At 48.2% G+C, this 19,955-nt stretch overlaps 1 protein-coding gene across 1 annotated transcript in view; it reads right to left on the minus strand.

Annotated features, from left to right (window-relative positions):
- Nucleotides 1-19,955, minus strand: part of LOC142992813 (transmembrane protein 132D-like) — a 97,314-nt gene that overhangs the window by 54,662 nt on the left and 22,697 nt on the right. The window contains exon 2 of the mRNA XM_076143317.1: nt 4,860-5,781. Within this exon, the coding sequence (XP_075999432.1) occupies nt 4,860-5,781 (922 nt within the window). The remainder of the gene's footprint in view (nt 1-4,859; nt 5,782-19,955) is intronic.

Consider the following 19,955-nt stretch of genomic DNA (forward strand, 5'->3'; position numbering starts at 1 on the left):
AACACAAATCAGATTTAGAAACACTTTTTCTTCTCTTTAAATATTCACATCGCTTACTAACTTCATTTTTCCTCTCCCTTTGTTTTCTAGCAGCTTCACTGAGACCTACAGAGATAAATAAGCCTGATTGTTATAGATTTAACAGCTCGCTTGAAGAGAAACACAATTTCATGAAGTCCAAGTTTTGCATCTGTTGACTGCAGGCAAGAAACATAAAGCAGCTAAAGATTACATCACCTCTTATATGTCATGAAGGCATTTAGATTGTATGGTTTAGCGTTTAGAGGAACGATAGTCTAAGTTTGCTCAGCGGCGGTGACACACAGCAGGATGCTCTGGGGAGTCGCAGTCACAGAATTCATAAAAGCCCGGCGGACTTTCTGAAGTTCAAACAACACGGAGAGAAACTGGAGACGACCTCTGACAGGCGAACGGTTTCAATAGTGAGAGTCAGGGAGGCATGTGTCAGTCTGAATGGTGCCGCTGCGTCCCCGTGACCCCCCTGCCGGGCTGCCGGATCAAGAAAAGCTCCCGAGGGACGCCGCAAGCCTTTCAGAAGGCAGACGAAAAAGGGAGCGAGTGCAGAGCCAAACACAGAGAGGCGGCAGGGAAGTGGCCAAGCGATGCAATCTGTGCTTTCGCCAACGTCCGATACATTTGTCAGTTAAGACCCCGAATTCAAGCGAGGGAAATGGATAGAAAATCATTATTGCGGAAAATTCAAGGATTCAAATTACTCGCTGCGGGCAACGGGGTGATTGCTTTGTGGCGGCGAGGCCCAACAGAGAGAGCGATCTACATAGCGAATAGTCTCCCCAGGCCACCGATCGCTAATTACTTATTAATGAGTAGATGAGGAAAGTCTGAGCTTTCAAAGTAAACAGGCGTGAGTGAAGCTGAGTGAGCAAAAGAGAGGGAGAGAGGAAGGAGAGGAGGGAGGGTGGGAGGGAGGGAGGGAGAGGAGAAGGCAAAGGAGGACAGGGGAAGGTGACGTGGCCTGCTTCAGTACTTTGGTAACAGTGTTTGATCAGAGGCGTGAGAGCGTGAGATTGTGGACATTGAACGTACGAAAAGAAGAGGTCCGAGCAGAGGAGGAAGAGGAGGAGGAGTGCGATGGCAGGAAAGAAAGTAATAAAGCCAGGAAGATGTATGGGGAGAGAAAGGTTACACAACGCACAGAGAGAGGGAGAGAGAGAGAGAGAGAGAGAGAGAGAGAGACGGCCAGATAAAACACAAGAGAAAGAGCAGATGAGCACAGGAACGGAAATGGACGGGCCTAACTTGTGTGACCTTTAGCGAGCAGCGGTTCACAGGGGAGCAGTGGAGATAAGGCTAATGCACTGCGGAGAACATCTTTATTCCGACCTTTCCCGCCGCTGATATTTCGCCCAACAATGGCCAACAAAACAGACCCGACTCACGACCTGTAAATCTGAACCGTGTTAATGATCTGACACAAAGCGCCGCCACGCGTCAACACCACCCCGGGATAACTCCTAACGCTCCGGCTCTTTAGTCACCTCGTCCGCCTCCTAAATCTCCCGGAACGCTGAAATAACTCCAGGCTGCTGCTGCGTGAGGAATCTCATAGTCTTACCTGCGCGCCCACACACACACACACACACACACACACACACACACACACACACACACGCAGCAGATATTCAAAATTCATTTGCATTCAAAGGCGCAACGCTGCCCCTAGGGGATGTGAGGGAACATGTCGGGTTGTTTAGTCAAAATTACAATCCTGCTGGGGCAATTTATCTTATGAAAAGGCTGTTAATTTGTTCAGGAGGAAACGGTGGATTCATTTGCATGTTGAATAAGGAGAAGCGGGAGAATCCTTTCCAACCTGTTGCACCGCTCCTCTCCGCGGCTAATGAGGCGAGGAGGAGGGAATCAGGGATTCTGCTGGGAGACTTTAGCATGACAAACACACCGTGACTTAAGTTGGCACATAGCAAAACCCCAGCCCGAGTATGGATTAGTGCTGCATGTGTGTGTGTGTGTGTGTGTGTGTGTGTGTGTGTGTGTGTGTGTGTGCGTACGCAAATGTGACTGCATGCAGTATGTGCATATTCATGATGGTGTGTGTGTGCGAGTGAAAAGCTGTAAGTGCTTTCAAAGTTCTCAGATCAAATTGGTTTGGATTAGATGAAATACAGCTAAGTGTGCCAACTTTGGAATGTAGAAATTACCACTCAGACATCATAATGAAATGATTCCTGTTTAGTCTACATGCTGAATAAGGAGAGGAAGATGAAGATCTGGGTTAATTCTCTCTAAATTTAATGAGCAAACATTTTTCTAATAAAAATCAAAAGGCGGAGAAAAACTCGACTTTGGTTTCTATGAAGGGTCTCAGTATCACCACGGCGACTCAACAGGATTACTCAAATGATTATTACATAGAGAAGAAGAAGTTGTAGTGTATGAGGTCCATCCCTCCGATCTAACCCCACGCATCCTGTCTGAGGGCTGCAGGGCCGCCACCTTTGCGGGATGCGTTCAGGGCCAGACCAGAGAAAATGTGTACGATGAACAATAAGTGAAGCTGACCCTGAATGGGTTTGCAGCCCTATCACTAACGTGGACAAACAAGCAGATTTAGAGTCGTTCCTCTGCAATGTCGGCGTAGAGATCCTCAGTCATCTTTTGGAGGAGGTGAGGACGCGGAGGAGAGTTACTCCGGGGAATATGAATAGTTAATGAGGTCTCAGCTGCTGGGAGACTACAAACACGGGCGAGACACCAGCAGAGGCAAACACCGGCCCGCCAACGCACCCAACACAGGCCCCAGACTCCACACACTGATCATCAGCAGGGTCCAACCCAGAACCCACTCAGACACAGAGTGCTTGGAGGGTGATCTTAACGAATCCAATCATCCAGGAGCGCCACGCGTTTTGGCTCTGTGCTGCTTCCGGAAACAGAGAGGGTTCCTGGTCTGTCTGGCGTCTGTCTGGCTGTTCACTCACACACTTTGTTAAACTGGCAGTTGGAGAGGCCGCCTGTGATTTCCAAAACACTTTGAGGTTTAATCTTTGCTTGCTAATGAGTTATTTTTGGGTTATTTTTAAGGCCGTGCGATCCCAGCGGGGGGAAACATGAGAAAAGAGCTAACATCTGAATGATTTGGGGGCGGTGGGGGGGTCCTGGGAGGAGAGGGGGGGTCTGTGGGCCAAACCGGCACGAGAAGGCACTAAAAGAAAAATACTGCCTTTAAACTTCCCATTTATACACACACACACACACTGACAAATGCGATAAACATACAGTCGGAGTGCTAATACTTCATGGGAGTTCATCATCGTTGGAGTGAGAGAAAAAGCAGTGAGGCTTTTTGGCAGATTTCCTGCTCAGCCAGGGTTGACAAATTGCCAGAGCTCTCTGTCACAGCTCCACTCGGAGGCCGCCAACTGTTTCATCTGCCCTGATTTAGATGGCTGGCGTCAGACTAACCCGGGCCAGACGCAGATTCCCCACACACCCTCATCTGCATCGCACCAACATTCAGCAATTACAGTCACTTTGTCTCATACAAATTACCGTTCAAAGCTCAATGAATCAATAACCGCCACGTTTCGCCTGCGTGGAATCGCATCAGATCAAACTTTGCTGGCGCAGCAGGCAATTATGAAGGTGAGCGCACAACCCAGAAAACGGCTTTGTATACACCTCAAAGGCACAATAAAGGTGTTATCCGGTTAAAAGAGTCCCCTGGAGACAGACAGAGACGCAGTTTGGGAGATGTTCAGTGCTCACATACCTCTGAATAATCAACTTAGGAGGGATAATAAAACAAATACTTTCTGCCAGATATTCATCTTCATAAAGGCACGATGCCTCTAATGTGTTAATATTAAAGGATAATCAGGATAATTGATTGTTCCCTCTGAAGTGTGATGCTTTCATGCTTCACACTGAGCAGTTTGGGAACACACACTAATTGTATTTTGAGGTGAAATGTCACATCGGGCAGTTTTAGACGATTATTCCAGCTCTCAAGCAGAATACAAACTCTCTGTTCCTCTCCAGATCAGATATTCAAAGAGGCTTTCTTGCCTGTGAAGTGTTGGTATTTCACGATTTGCTCAAAATTCCTGATTCCGGAAATAAAGTAAGTGAACGAGAACATGCTTTTGGAATAAAGAAGAGCTCATTAGCTCATTTGTTGGGTTTACATAAGACTGTTACATCATTCATACAGAGAGACGTTCAGCTGGATCGGATCACATCCTTGGTTTAGTCACCACTATTTTAGAAGACTTCTCTGAACAAAATGCTTCTGGAATGCTGCTGTGTAACTCTGCAGCGTTTCACACCTTCCTGTCTAATGGACGGGTCGGCCCTGAAGTGTGTCTGTGTGCCGCCCACAGTCGCAGCTCGCAGGTCGTCTCAGCGTTTAATGTATTTCACTGCGTCGCCAGCGTATCAAAGGCGTTTTCACAACAACACAGTTTATCCTTGCTTCTCTTTAACTGTGCCTGTGTGCATTCAGACTCTGAAATACCTATATACAGGTCATTTTCAGGCCCAGTATCACCAGTAATACACACATTTGGCTCCACTCTGATACCGGTTCAATGCTCTTGTGTCCAGAGTTAAAGGTCATAAGCTGCTTGAAATGAAATCAAACAAGAAATGAAATGTCCTCTTTTGCTGGACTCACAGTTTATAATTATCCATCCAGCTTTACTTCATTTTGATTCTCTAAAGTACTGCAGCATCACGTTTGGCCCCAAAGTCGTACTGCTTTGTTATTCAACCTTGTAGTTTGGAAAGTAAGAGCAACAGTAAAGCAGCAGAAGAAGAAGAAGTACAGAGTCAAGTGGAGTAAATGTTGTCTGACGTACCTGAGGGTGAAGATCTGCACTGAGGACAGAGTGGACAGAGCCAGGAAAGTGGACACAGTTTCTCTCTGTCGGATGGGTTTGGACGGCACCATCACCACAAAGTTGTTGTCCAGCTTGAGCTCTGACATGGGCTGGAACAGCCTGACGCTTCCGATGCGCTGCATGGGCGTGGGCCCGGCAAAGTAGCCCATGGGCCTCTGCTCGGCGTGAATTGAGCCGCTCCTCCTCGCGTCGTCCACGCTGCAGTCTCCGCTGTCAGAGGTCTGAACCATGTAGTAGAGCTCCACGGGCGTGCCCTGGGCCTGTTCCGACACCCTCTGCCTCCCTGGGCGGACCGTGGGCGGGCTGAACCAGCTGGCCAGGGGCTCCAGCTCGGCCACGCATATTCCCAGCTCGCCTTTGAGCCTGCACGTCCCCCGCACCTCCTGGGTCTCGTGGAAGGCAAACATCCGGACGCAGGGCAGCTTGGTGATGGTGCTATAATCGTCCCAGTCCCTTCCTGCCACGTAGAACAACACTTGGACCTTTGGCCAACTGGGGTGAATCCTCTCGCTGACGATGTAGGTATGGACCTTCCAGTTGAAGGTAAAGAGAGGCGGCGATGACTCTGACGTGGGTGCGGATGAAGACGTGAAGGACGGCGTGTTGAAGGGCCCCGGCTTGGTCTGCAGCAGCTCCAGAGGGACGGGCTGCTGGACGGACAGGGGGCCGTAGCTGGCGTTGACCAGAGGCATCTGCCGGGCCTGGTGGACGAAGAAGGACTCGGTGCGGGCCTGTAGGCTGGAGTTCCTCATTAAGTCCTGGTTGGCCTCCTGCAGGAAGAAGGCTGACTCTGCGTTGAGGATGCGGTAGCTGACGGGCAGATAGATGGGCATGGGGCCAAACCTCTGCAGGCCCTCCAGGATCACCTTGCTGTCCGCCACTGAAACAGGGACAGACAATGGACGAGGAGAGACAAAGAGAGGACGTGAGCGTGATAACGTTTGGTCACATGTCGTATTGGATTGTACTTTTTGGGGACTTGTTGAAAAAAAATTTAATTAAGGTTAAATCTCAAACTAGCCGATCTTTCTAACTTGAGTGTGTGTGTGTGTGTGTGTGTGTGTGTGTGTGTGTGTGTGTGTGTGTGTGTGTGCATGTGTGTGTGTGTGTGTGTGTCTCGGGGCATCAGTCTCTTGCAGCCGCATCGAAATAGAAACAAGTCTGGAGAGTGTTTGACAGCTCGTGTGTGTATTGAACCTTGAATTTGCATTTTGAAAATCTCCATTGCTAATCTGAAGCAAAACAGGCTTAAGTCTTTTTTCCTTTCTTTTCTTCCTAATGTGACGCTGTGATTAGATTTTTTTTATCCTCGTTTCCACAAAAATAATCTAAAATAAGGCGCAATCACTTTGAAGCAAATTTCATAAAGGCACCGACATATTTAGCCTGTTGGAGATGTGTGTGTGTGTGTGTGTGTAGCATGCGAGGATTCATCGCGTCGGTGCCAAAGCAAACAACACACACACACACACACACACCCCCTCCCTCCCTCCCCACCTTCTCCCCCTCCTCTCCCCCCCAAGCCAACTATGAAATCAAAGAGTGAGATGAGCAGAAAGGAGCAGAGCGATTCAGGATCTGGATGAGAGGAATTCCACATTCTCCGTGCACATTTGCATGCATTGGCTGCCACCTGAAGCTATCTGCAGCCGATTCTTGTCGTGAATGTTAAACGATTCCGCCGGAGACATTTCCATACCGCATCGTTGTCATGAGCCGCTGCGCTCATTTTGAAAGAATTTGTTTAGCTCAATTCAGAACACATGTCTTCCCCCAGCCGCTCGCTTATCAGCCTCGTCCACGCTCCCTCCGCATCCCCTCCATCTCTGCTCGCCCCCTCCATCCCTCCCTCCCCTTCAATTTCACTTTCTGTTCGCAAACACATCTCCTCCATCTTCCTCTGCCCCCATCCCCCCAACTCTCATTCCACTCCTGTGATTCCTCTTCCTCATTCTATCACACTCCTGTAACCCAAACTGTCTTCCACCATACAGGATCTATTCACACACGGCACACACACACACACACACACACACACACACACACACACACACACACACACACGCGCACAAACACATCTTAAAATGAACCAACAGGCCCCTTTCCACCTTCTCAGACCCCGCACAGCCCTCAAACAAGCCTCCCCCTCCTCTCCTTCTCCAATCTCCTAATCCTACATTCCTCCTCTTCGCCGTCAACCTGCAGATATTCCGGCTGATAGCGATTCCCGGGAGAGCACATCGATTTTCTGTCCCGTGCACTGGGGGAGATGTGGAGTGGCAGTGATTTGTGACAATCTGCGGGAGCAAGGAGCGACGTGCCAGGCGGAGGGAAGCAGCCGCGGGCACACGAGGAGCGCCGAGACGAGACGAGACGAGACGACAACCGCAGTTCTGACCGACCTACGGGTGGGCGAGGGGGCAGCGGTGCGAAGGGTTAACTCACCCAGGAGACCAGAAACTACACAAAGTTCTTTATTTTTGTGTTTTTACATGTAGGAATCTGATACATTCAATATTTGTAAATATCATGTTTTTCATAGATTTCTGCTTCAGTTTCCTCAACAAAGAGTGAATTTGCGTAATACTTGACTTAAATGTTCTATAACTAAACACTAAATGTTAAATTCCCATTAAAACATCTGACATCATGAGCTCTAAACCTCAATCCATACCTCCTCCAGGCCCCTGCAGGCTTTTTGCATAGAAAGTGACGACGGCACATAAACATAATCTGAGCCGTCGTCACTACTATATCACCTCATTCATGCTAAACTAAACACACTGATGCACATATATCAGGATATACAAATCTAACCAATCCTGTATAAAGCAACCTAAGATCCAGTGAGAGTGTGTGAGCAGCATCGATCGACTGAATCCATCGTGTCTGATTCACTCATCCACTCAAATCACGTGTGACATTGAGACATTTAAGTCGCAAAGTCACACAATAATAAGAATCAAATCATAAAGGCGAAGCAGCAGATTATAAATGTCTTTGTACTGTTTGTTTGTGTTGTTTGTATTCATGTTGCCGACTGAAGACGAGATGTGAACTGACTTTCAACTCCACATCCTGATAAAGAGGGGAGACGACTTCAAAAGGCTTCAAAGGGAGAATGACGCCGTGTGTGACGCCCGTGCACAAGTTTGACTGAGGGAAGGAATGTTTACCCAAGCGGCGTGTGTGTGAGAGGACCGGAGCAGTGTGTGTGTGTGTGTTTGTGTGTGTGAGGGCCGGAGCAGGTGCTTCGCCGGTGCCGTATGGAGCTGGAGACGAGTCTGACACACTGTCCTAGTTCCCTCTTACACCACACACACACACACACAGATGCGGCCAAATATCTCATCGCAGCTTGAAAGTAAACGTCACATTCCGTATTAACTTCAGATTGAGGAATACGTCATTCTCTCCCGTCACGCCAATATGACGTCGTAAACGCGGGAGCCGGGCCTGGGGAGTTTTACGGCTTGTGCCCTTGGAGTTCACGTGGGCCGAGCCGCTGTGTTTGTAAATCACGTTTCACCAAATGAAAAAGTGAATGATTTGCGTGGATGATTGAACCGGCGTAGTAAATCCCGGCTGTAAACTCTTTCAGGGATTTCAGGGACCCCCCCTCCCCTCCCCCCCCCACACACACACTCCCAATCCCTCCTCCCCCCAGGAGCCTGATCACGTATGAAACACGCAGCTGAGGCCGAACTGGCTTCATCACAGGATAGATGTTGGATTGAGACTTTAATGTCTTGATGTCGTATTCATGCTGTGTCACCTGAGACGCCACGCCAGCGCCCCACTCTCCAATTAAAATGCATTCAAAGCGTTTGACTCCAGAAGTCCTGTAACATGTCATCAGAAATGTCTCAAATAAGCGCCTTAACCCATTTACATTGCCGTGGTTACTCAATAAAACATTTCTTATAAACATTTGTTCTCATCCCAGGGCGACCGGAGGAGAACTTCACCACAGATGAAGTATGACTCCTTCATCTTCCCTCTCCTCCAAGCCATCTTTTTTCCCTCCCGTGTGTGTGTGTGTGTGTGTGTGTGTGTGTGTGTGTGTGTGTGTGTGTGTGTGTGTGCGTCATGCTGCCACTCCCTGTGCAAACATTAACTTGGCTCCATTGCAAAAACACATTAATCAAATACGATCTCCTTATATGAGATCTACACAGATGGAGGAGATGGTGATCGACATGAAGGAGAGAGCGAGAGAGAGAGAGAGAGAGAGGGGAGGGTGAAGTGATGAGGATTGTCTTCTCCCCAGGTAGAACCTCAGTCTAAATTGCTTTTCGGAAAAACCAGAGAAACGGGACTGAAATCACAGCAACGTACGTTCACATCTGCCGAGCGATTACAGCTCCGTTTGATCGACGCCACAAAACCAGAAAAGTGTAATTTCCCTATAACAGCTCAATAAAATGAGGCGAGCCGACACCCGGCGATATTAACAAGACAGATGGCAGAACAACCCATGGATGAAAGCAAACATCAGCTGGCTGTGAAACTGGAAGTGGACCGAGCAATCGACAGTTCTGATCACGACTAGTTCTGCCAGGATTTAAACTTGGTATTAACACACACACACACTCTCTGTATCTGTATCACACTTCAAACTTCAGTTTCGACCTTTGTGCTGCTTCGGCAGTGTTGATTCAGAGAAGCAGACGCATCTTTGGGTTGTATCGCTTGATCGTGACATTTGGAGCAGAGTGCACTTTGCCACAGGTCTTGGAGGTAAGAACATCCGGACGTGGTCTTTAGGTGGCATTTTCCTTTTGTTGAACATTTCCTCTCTGTGGAAAGATTGAGGTAGAGCTGTGGGGACCTTAAAGTGGGGAGTTTCAATAGAACCACAGTCCCTCATTATCAGAGTGGACTTTTTCAACCACTGAACAATGGAATGGAAAAAAAGGTATTTCACACTCTTTAAGAGGCGGATATAAATGTCAGCTGCTGCTCAGATGGAGGAAATGCCACCGGCAAAGTCACAAAGTTCAAAAGCCTGATCAGAGTAGCTTTCTGCCTGCACACAGAGAGAGAGGGGGACCAGATATGAAACGCCTTCAAAATCACTGAGCGGCAGGACGACTACCAGACTGAAACTCCCAAACTCTTTAATTGCTCTTTTGGCTGAATGCTCATTTCAATCAATACATATCAGCACACAACACAAATAAGATCTGCATTCAGAAGCCCTAAGTATCTTTCACTTGGCATCAGTGGAAGAATCTCACAGCACAATAAATGGCAGATATGGAGCCTGCAGTGTAATATGAGAGGAGAGGAATGTCCGCCGCCGCATGTTTTTGTTTTCCTTGTCATTTATCCTCTCAGAATCATGAAGGCACAATTCGGGCATTTTGAAATCACACCGCAGGCGACCAGACGCCGAACTGTTGTGCGTGGCTGCCAATGTAATCCCCTGGTTAGTGACCAGCTCAGCACAAACAACACCGCACCGGGCCACTAATCTCTCTAAGTGCCCGTCACATGCACCCTGACACCGCACGTCACGGCAGGAGTGGGCAGTTTGGAACAACCGGGCCGGCGGGCGGAGACATTAATCGGATCACATAAAAGCAGAGCACACCTCGTCTTTCACCGGCAGGCAGCACATTTATACAGCAATCGATAGGTTAAATCATACCCTCGCCTTTTGGAGGAATGAGGGAGAAGTGTTGTGAACTGACCGTGACGGATGGGTTGAGCCCAGCATAGAGATATGAATATGTATACAAACATACAGCAGCTATCTGCTTCCCATTACATCGCTGCACAACTTAGGAGTTCTTTTCACCTTTATAACTCCTGCGAGCGCTTCCGTTCAAACTGAGGGTCGCCGCTGTCAGTACACTCCCCAAAACTGCACGAGTAATGTATATGTGACCCCAAAGGTCAATCTGAACCACACCTCCTCACATGAAAGCTGCTCACACATCTCTGCATCTGCATCAAACCATCGCCAGACAGAAGAAAGAGCACACAAATATAACAAATGAGCATCTGAGCAAACTACAGATGAGTTTAAAGCTGCAAGAACAACAATTTCTACTAGTTTGACTTTGGGCACATTGTTCGGAATCTTCTCTGCCTCACCTCTCATGAGAACCGTGTCCATAATTGCGTAGATGTATTGTTTTGGCATCAGACTGAACAGTTTATGCTAAATCTAATGAGTAGCAGAAGCAGGAAGAATGGATTTAAACTGATGTTTGCACCGGTTCCTGCTGTAAACATGAAAGGTCCTATGGTCCTATGAGCTGTTATAGTATGAGACGGAATAATGACGCTTGTGTGATAAATCAGTCTTTAGGTAAAAACAGGGTAATAGTTAGAATAATGAACATTTTCTGCCAAAAGCCTGCAGCTTCCCCTCTTTCTGGGAAAATAAAAAAGAGGCCAAATTATCATCGGGGACAAACTAAAAAGGGAGCTGGTGTCTCTTTTCTCTGCTGAAATGCTGTTGCAGAGAGTAATTGCATATTACATGGTCCAAACAATGTCGAAATGGAGTTGTTTGTATGCTGCGGTGCATCTCACCGCCTGGCACCTCAATTAGATCCAAACAGGTGAGTGGAGCTGAAAACTGACATTTCAAATCCTCTCACTCTGGCCTCTCTCTTGGAAATAGCAGGTGTTGCATACGAATCTCAAAGAAACACTAATGGAAATAAAAGAATATAAAGTTTTGCACATGTATTAAGTCGAGCTCGTCGGGGGAAAACTCTCAGCCGCTTCCCGACGTTCCGTTCTCTGCATGAAGAACGTTTTTGCAAGTTCTTTGGCAAAGTATCTCATCTCCCTGTTGGGGCGACCGAGCCGTGGCGGCAATGGAACAGCAGCTCCAGCAGTTGTGCAGAAACGAGAAGAAGAAGAAGAAGAAAAAAAAAATCCAAAAGCTTTCAGCCTTGAAGACACATTTGGGAGCGACAATGAGCTTTTTATTCTTTTATGACACTTCAATTCTGCCCCGTATGCCTGTGGGTGCAATGCCGCCGCGTTGTGCAGCGTCAGGGAGGACGAGGGGAACGGCGGAGCGGGGACTCGCTAAGGAGGCCCGGCGGTTGTTTAGACCGGACAGACTAGTAGTAGAAGACGAGAGCTCTGGAGGCGAGGAGGCCAAATGTGCTGAGCCGAGCAGAGCGGCAGTTAGCCTTCATGTCGAGGGCACCCGGGGGGGGCAAAGGGAGGCTTCAACTTTAACTACGCAGCGGCCCTGCAGAGATTGCATCGGACTCTCTCTCTCGGCCTAACATGAGTCGTATAAGAGCGGTGACAGTGACGGACGAGGCAGCGGCGGCGCGCTTAGCAGCCCGCCCCCCCCACACACACACACACCTACCACGCCCCCTCAACCCCCGCCCCCAGTCTCATAAATAACACAGAACTCTCGACACACGGTAATCACATCCAAGTGAAGCCATTTCAAGCTGATGCACTGGGAATGTGTGTGTGTGTGTGTGTGTGTGTGTGTGTGTGTGTGTGTGTGTGTGTGTGTGTGTGTGTGTTTTTCTACTGGTGTGTGCAAATACATAAAAATCACATGCAGTTAAGTGTGTAAGAATAATGCAGTGAGTTGGCAAAAAAGGAGCAGAGTGAGTAATGATCTGGCATTTCCAGCAAGGTTATATTGTAAGAAAGTCAATGGTGCCTAAACATGAAGCGCTGCAGCGACTCCCCATAATGCAAAGCACCATATTAATGAATACGCTCAGTGGAAGAGATGGCCGGCCATTCAATAGAATCACTCACTTTATCAGGGGATTGTGATAAATGGAAGCGTGTTGTCGTAGGAACGCGAGTAGGAAGTCGACTTCAGCGCCGTGAAGAATGGAGTGGAGTTTGCTTCCGTGTGTGTGTGTGTGTGTGTGTGACGCACAGGTCAATGCAATTAACACCAATTTGAATATGTGTTGCTGTTTTGATGGCGTCGTTTACAAGCCGTAACAATCCGGCGAAGGGATAATTAAGGAGGGAACAAAGATGCTGTTTGACGGCGAAGCGGCCGAGCGTCTGCCGGCGAGGCTGCGGCCCGACGAGCTGCGTTTAATGTCTGATGACGAGTCGTTCGCTTTAAGTGTTGCCAAAATAAGACGCCAAAGCAGGGAAATTAGAAGAGACGAGGGTTTAATAAAAGCAAACGGAGGTAATTGAAGGTAGAATTACGTGCGTCTCTTCACCCTGAGGTGCCTTTCAACACGATCGCTGCTCACTCAGATGGAAGTAATGGAGCTGAAACTGGACACAGAGCTGAATCTACGCTTCTTAGGCAACGTTTACACTCATCCTAGACAACAGCAGGTCAGGTGTGTGTGTGTGTGTGTGTGTGTACACCAACACCAACCCACCTGAGCTCCCATATACACACTAATTACTCATTTAAACAGCTTTCTCTGACTAAATAGTGCACAGCGTGTCCAGCTTTGTACGGCGTGCTCCTGCTTTACATACCCAGGGGTCCACACACACACGTCCCACCTGAGAACCCCACACCTGTAGCGTGTCTGTCTGTCCGGCCGTGGCGTGGAGTTAATCGCTCTCAGCTGGCAGATTGGACGACCAGGGGAAAGAAATTGAAAGGTTTTTTTGGGGAGCGTGACACGTATCTGAACGACATGTAATCTAATATCATGTTTACATCGCATAGCTGTTACAATCTAAACAATATAAATGTTTCTCTTGACAAACCTCAGTATCATACATGAGTCAAACTGTTTCCTCTGGGCTCCACGTGCAAACACTGAGGAATAATAATAATAGTATAGAGCGGTGGCATTTTAAACACTCAGACAAATACTGGTACTAAATATAAACAAAGACAATGCCACTGTGGGTCCTGGGAGCTGTTGTTGCTGCGTGTGTGTGGACGGTTGTGACTGCAGCGAGACTCACTTTCACAGATCAGGGGTCTGGATCTGCCGCCTCCTGCTGAGCTCTTAAACAGGGCTCGGGGGATCGTTTCAGGCGGCGGTGAGACTCGCTTCATGTGCGGCGGCATTTGGCTCCGAGTTTATAAGGTTACGAGCAGGAAACGGAGAGAGGATGAAGAGAAACGGAGACGGAGAAGTTTCAGGGACGGATGTGTTTTAAATCTGATCTGAAGTTGCATCCAGGACAAACACCGTGGACTGCGTTTGACACTTTACGAGGTGGTGTAATGGTGGCGGCGGCGGCGGCGGCGGCTCTCCAGCAGCCTCTGGTAATTGAAAGTGGCAAACGGAAAACAGGAGAGAAAATGCAAACAGGCTGCTAATTACGCGGCGGTGCGTCTGTGCTGAAAATTGCCTTTTTATGACGGCACAGTCGTATCAGCGGCTTCACTCAGATATCTCTATTAATGATCCACTTCAGGCGATTTCACCTGTTTTAATATAAAAATAATACACCTTCAAAGGGGAATCAGGATCTTCAGGAGGAAGTCAAATGAGTCTTGTGTGGTTCAAGAGCAGAAAGTACGAGCAGGACGTGTACAGAATACACACCAGTCTCACGCTCCTACGTGTCTACTGAGTGTGTGTGAATAGAATCCTTCCCACTCTGCTATCTGCCTCTGTGTGTGTGTGTGTGTGTGTGTGTGTGTGTGAGAGACTCCATCTAAGCAAGCGTTGAGCTCCTTGGAGGGAACGAACACGCAGCCTCAGGCAAACTCCATCAAAAGAAGTTGATATTTGAGCCGGCTTGTGTCCCACTGCTTCCTCTCAGGATGATCAAAAGTCTCGCCTCGGAATATCTGGACTGACTGTCCCAGTGCTTGTTTTTAGGAGGAGGGAAAGGAATGCTGGAGATTGTGTGTGTGGGGGGCGAGGAGGAGGAGAAGGAGGAGGTGCCTCTGGTGGACATGCGGAGGGGTTGGCGTTGTTCGGTGATGGGGGACGGCTGAGCAAGTAGATGAACAGCGAGGAAGAGCGGAGCGCCGGGTCTCTTGGGGCCCTGCGGGAGTCTGGTGCAGAGAACGGAGCATCACTCTGGGGCTGCTGCTCGGAAACTAGCGAAATGAGATGAACCCAGAGGTCTTCCCCTCCGGCAAAGCCCTGCTCGCGGCACGCAAGCATGCAGATTCTCATCCGGATCCTTCCAAAAGTGCCACGGAGAGTTTGGAGGCTTTCATTGAACACGGCTATCAGGGAATAAACGAGTAATTGAAATGAAGACGGGAGAGAAGAGACTGTCCATCACCTCCACTCAAAAAGCTCTGGAGTGGTTTTATTTGTCAGCCTCGTCCCGTCTGTACACGGTTTGGTTTAGTCCGATAACTACTTCACCTTCGCCTTGGGATTTGCTAAGAAAAGACCTTGTTCTTCTTCTTCTTCTTTATGGCTCCTCATAAACCACAGCATCATAAAATGTCTTTGCATCACCACAACTCTCTTCAAAACTCTGTCTGGTCTGGGAACTATTATGTGACACGGCGGCCCGAGGTTACCAGCCCACAGACCAGTGGATACATCGGGAATAAATCCAACAGACTGACAATCGGCTGTTTCATCTTCCAGACGCTGTTACCATTAGCACTATTTTCTCTCCCTGTCTCAATATAAGACCATCAGAAAGACAACTCTCTCTCTCTGTCTCTCCGTAACTAACGGGTTGTAGAGACGAGGGGAACGAAGGAAGAGGACGTCAGAAGTAATTGAATCTGTCGGTGGTCTGAGGAGCCTCTTGAACTGAAGCAGAGAAGAAGAAATTGACGGCTCCGACAGAGACAATACGCAAAGCAGCGGTGAAACCACTCCAGATATGAGCAGATAGCGGAGCTGTAAGACTATAGATATGTTAAAACTGTGTCACATCTAGAAGACATTGACCCCATTTGACGAAATTCTACTAAACGATGACAATTTCCATCATTCTGGCTCATTTAAAGCGGTTAGCAGACGGCTAAAGTCTCTGAAGTCTAATTATCTGCACGGTAAATTGGCAACATAATGAGCTTAATCAAGAGCAGAGAAATGATTCAGAATGAAATACAGCGTGAGGGAGTCAGATTCAGACTGTGAGGCTGAATCAGGTATGAAATGATCGTTTGTTTGGCACATGTTCAACCTCTAAATGAACTCGGTAGCTTTTCTTTGCTTCGCCCATTAGCCGCGTTTCTATTCCACTTTTGTGCAAAACCGGGATTGAATTTTTGAAAATGTGAATATATTCAACGTCAACAACTTCAACATTGAGTCTTCATCTTGGGTCTGAACAAAGGGAGCCATGGAAACCGAACCTGCACATTTTGCGTCTATCCAAGCTCACAATGGGAGCGAACCGCTTGTCCGCTAAGATAAGTGTAGATACCGGCGGTGACCTCTTTAAAAGCGGAGCAAGGCGAGAGGTGGAGGAAAGAAGAGGAAGCAAGAGGAAGGAGGTCTTTTTTCAGATAAGGAAAACTACCGGCACGGAAATGGGAAGGAATTGGTGCAGCAGCAAAAGCGTCACACATTCGGCGGTTATCAAAGCAGCCGAATTATGGCTGACAGCCACTTATAGTTCTCTATTCATGCCATTAGTATAGGACCAGAAATGCATTTGTGCTTTCATGTATGTGTCACATGTCAGGATGGCATTTATGTAGAGAGAGAGAGAGAGAGAGAGAGGCAGAGAGAGGGGGGGCGGCAGAGAGAGAGAGAGAGAGAGAGAGAGAGAGAGAGAGAGAGAGAGAGAGAGAGAGAGGAGCAGCAGATCAATACCTAAGCTCCCTCTTATCATTTCCACTCCGGGCACCTAAAATGAATCGCCGTTCAATGTTAATGACCTTTCCTAAATACCAGCGCAAGAGAAGTTGCTTGTTTTTGTGTTCGGTGGGTATCGATCTAACCCGAGCCGTGTCGCCACGGATGAATTCGTCTGGTTAACGCCGTCAAAACAAAGACTTTCCCTCCACTGTGATCATAAACTCCCCAAAACGACAGCGGTGACCACCGACGACACACAGGACCACCAGCGTGAAAACAAGATAAATAAGCTCCAATCAGCAACTGAGACTGATTTTAGTTGTGCTTTTATAATTCAGCTGATCCAATTGCGGCACGGTTCGGCACGGCTCGGCTCGGCTCGGCTCGGCTCGGCTCGGCTCTCCGGCCCCCAGGCAACTGTCAACTGGTTGATTTGTATTTTACAGCCACATTGTTGAAGCGAGAGCCATGAAAGCTCAAAGTGGCTTTTTGCTCTATAGTGTCTATAGCTGCCACGCAGAGACAACAGTCATGAAATGTTAACAATGGGAAAGAAACACGAGGAGATAAAGTCGTCCCCAAAGCTGAGCTGATATCCGGGCGTATTTCCCAGATCTGAGCAATTAAAATAAATACAGAGTTAGACAGAAATAAGCTTGTTATTAAAACGATTACCGCGCCTTTTAATAAGATGCAATAAGACGCGTAAACCAATTTCAACGTCCACTGTATTAACACGCCGGCACCGAGAGACTTCCTCTGACGCTGGGCCTGTAATGTGATCCAGGGTATTGATAATTAAGACTTCATTTAGTGGCATGAGGGAGGCGTCTGGAAATCAAAACCTGCAGCCATTTCAAACCGAGCAAGTGTTAGAGCTCCGACCTTGAATCTGCACAAGCGTTCTGGCCGCCGCTCTGGCCGCCGCTCTGGCTGCCGCTCTGGCTGCCGCTCTGCCGTCCCTCCAGGGCTCTGGCTCGCTGCTCGCCGCCTCTGCGAACTCATTTCTGAGCATCACAGGATGTTTCACGCTCCTCTTACAGGCAGAGATGAGATGGCTTCAGAGGTCAGTATCAGGGCTCTGCTGCGTGTGTTTGTGTGTGTGTGTGTGTGTGTGTGTGTGTGTGTGTGTCAAGCGTGCGTGCGTGTGTGTGTGTGTGCATGTAAAAACACGAGTTTGACAGTGTTTGAGTACACATGGGGACGGAAGAAAACATCTCTTCTAACATGAACCCTACTGTATTGTATGTGCCTGTGTATGTCTGTGTGTGTGGGTGTGTGTGTGTATATATGTGTGTGGGTGTCTGTGTGTTCCAGTCACCCTGTGGAGATCAGAGCCCCGTTCCAACCAGCACACATTGCTGCTGAGCTGACAGCATACACTGTTCAGTGGCTTGGATATGAAAAAGAATATTGGACAGCTTTAGGGGGCGTCACCGGCGTACACACACACACACACACACACACACACACACACACACACACACACGGGTGCAGTACCCAGCATAGCACAATCCCCTGCTTGTGTCTCTCTTGATCTCACTGGCCACTGGCTTTGCCAAAAAAATAAACAGGAGGCACATATAGGGACACATGCTTACACACACACACTCATACACACACATACACACCAGAACATTGCTCAATTTACTACTGTGATCTCAAACATGATAAGCCTTGTTCACACAGAATCATTTACATTTCCTTGCTGTAAATGTCCCTGCATATTGGGCCGATAGCACTGAGGGAGACGCCGGAATGCCGGATGGACGGATAATTTGATTCCGGAATGAAAACCTCCTCACACTGCCAGAATCAATGAGCCGACAAAAGCACAGTTGATGCCACAGCGGCGGGAGGCAGCAGGAGATTACAGTCCAGGTGATACAGGAAACCAGCCACTCCACAAACCCGCCGACACCGCTGGGGAGCTCGATTCTCCCCACGACAAAGACGGAGAGGTGGCACCGCTCCCCCCGGCACCCTGGGGTGCAGATCCCCGGGAGGAGCTCAACACGTCTAAAGCCCTGCAGGTGAGCCGATTGAAGCTTCATGGCTCATATTGTGTCACATTTTGTCCTGAACGTGACGGAGAAGCAGAAGAAGCAGCAGTCAGCTCTGAAACAAGCTGCATGTTTGTGGGTGAGGGCGAGTGTTTAGCCTCATCTGCCCGCCCAGAGATAAAGTTTTAATCCTTCAAGTACACAAAAGGTATGAAGACGAATGTGTGAACAATGGAGCCTGTGATGAGCACACACTCACTCACACTCTCTCTCTCTCTCTCTCTCTCTCTCTCTCTCTCTCTCTCTCTCAAACATCAAAGCTTTTATTCCAGAGTAAGTAAGACACGAAAACAACTGAACTCTCGCCGACATCATTGAGGAATAATGATTGACGAGATCCCTCTCAATAAAGTAACAAGTGTAAAGGCTTAATGAAGATGTAAAAGGAAACTAGATGAAGTCCGTCTCAGACTTTAGTATGATTGATGACGGTGGTGCGGTGCCAGCTAAAAGCAAATGACAGGTTGTGGTGACACACACACACACTCTCTCTCTCTCTCTCTCTCTCTCTCTCTCTCTCTCTCTCTCTCTCTCTCTCTTTGACAAACATTCATTGTGTGTGTAGAAACATCTTGTCCCTTCCACAGAGCGATCCAGACACGTAATTAAATTCATTTTAGCAGCATCATAAAGCAGATTGATCTTATTTACTTTTTTCATCTTGACATTAAAAGTTTATTAGGCGATCTGGCTCAGCGGGAATACGAACGTTTCGTGGTGAATCTCTCCTTTTTTCGTCTCATCCTCATTAAGAATTATATTCCCTCCTAATCTTGCCTCCACCCTCTGTTTCCCTTCTTCCTCTCCTACTCCTCCTCTTCCTCTTCCTCCTCTTCCTCCTCTCCCTTCATACCTCAGCCTGCAGCTAAACCCCGGAGAAGCTGAAACTCGACACCCTCCGGTGCTCATCAGCCCGTCACAGAGACTCTGCAGCCTGTCGAACACACACATCACCACACACACATGCACGTGTACTCACAATGTATATCAATGTGTACGTGTACAGTGAGCAAGTATAGAGCCACGACATCACCACAGAGACAAATAAACAAATTCACACCCACTGAGACACACACACACGCGCAGTGGCACAGCAAATCCCACGCTGAGGTTACACAACGCCGCTGCTGTGGTTTATGCTCCGCCTACACCTGGGCTACAACAGTCAATATTTACCCCCCACAAATGCGGCCACCCGAGCCTTTAATAACCTTGCTAATTACTCCATTTGTCTTCCATTTAGCCGAACTTGAAGCGCAAATAAGACATCAAAGTTGACACGTAAACAACAAAACCAGCCATCTTTGCTTTTAGTGAATGTC

Source organism: Genypterus blacodes, unplaced genomic scaffold, assembly GCF_046128005.1.
Source record: "Genypterus blacodes isolate CSIRO-AG114 ecotype Tasmania unplaced genomic scaffold, CSIRO-AGI_Gbla_v1 ptg000023l_1, whole genome shotgun sequence".
NCBI lineage: Eukaryota > Metazoa > Chordata > Actinopteri > Ophidiiformes > Ophidiidae > Genypterus > Genypterus blacodes.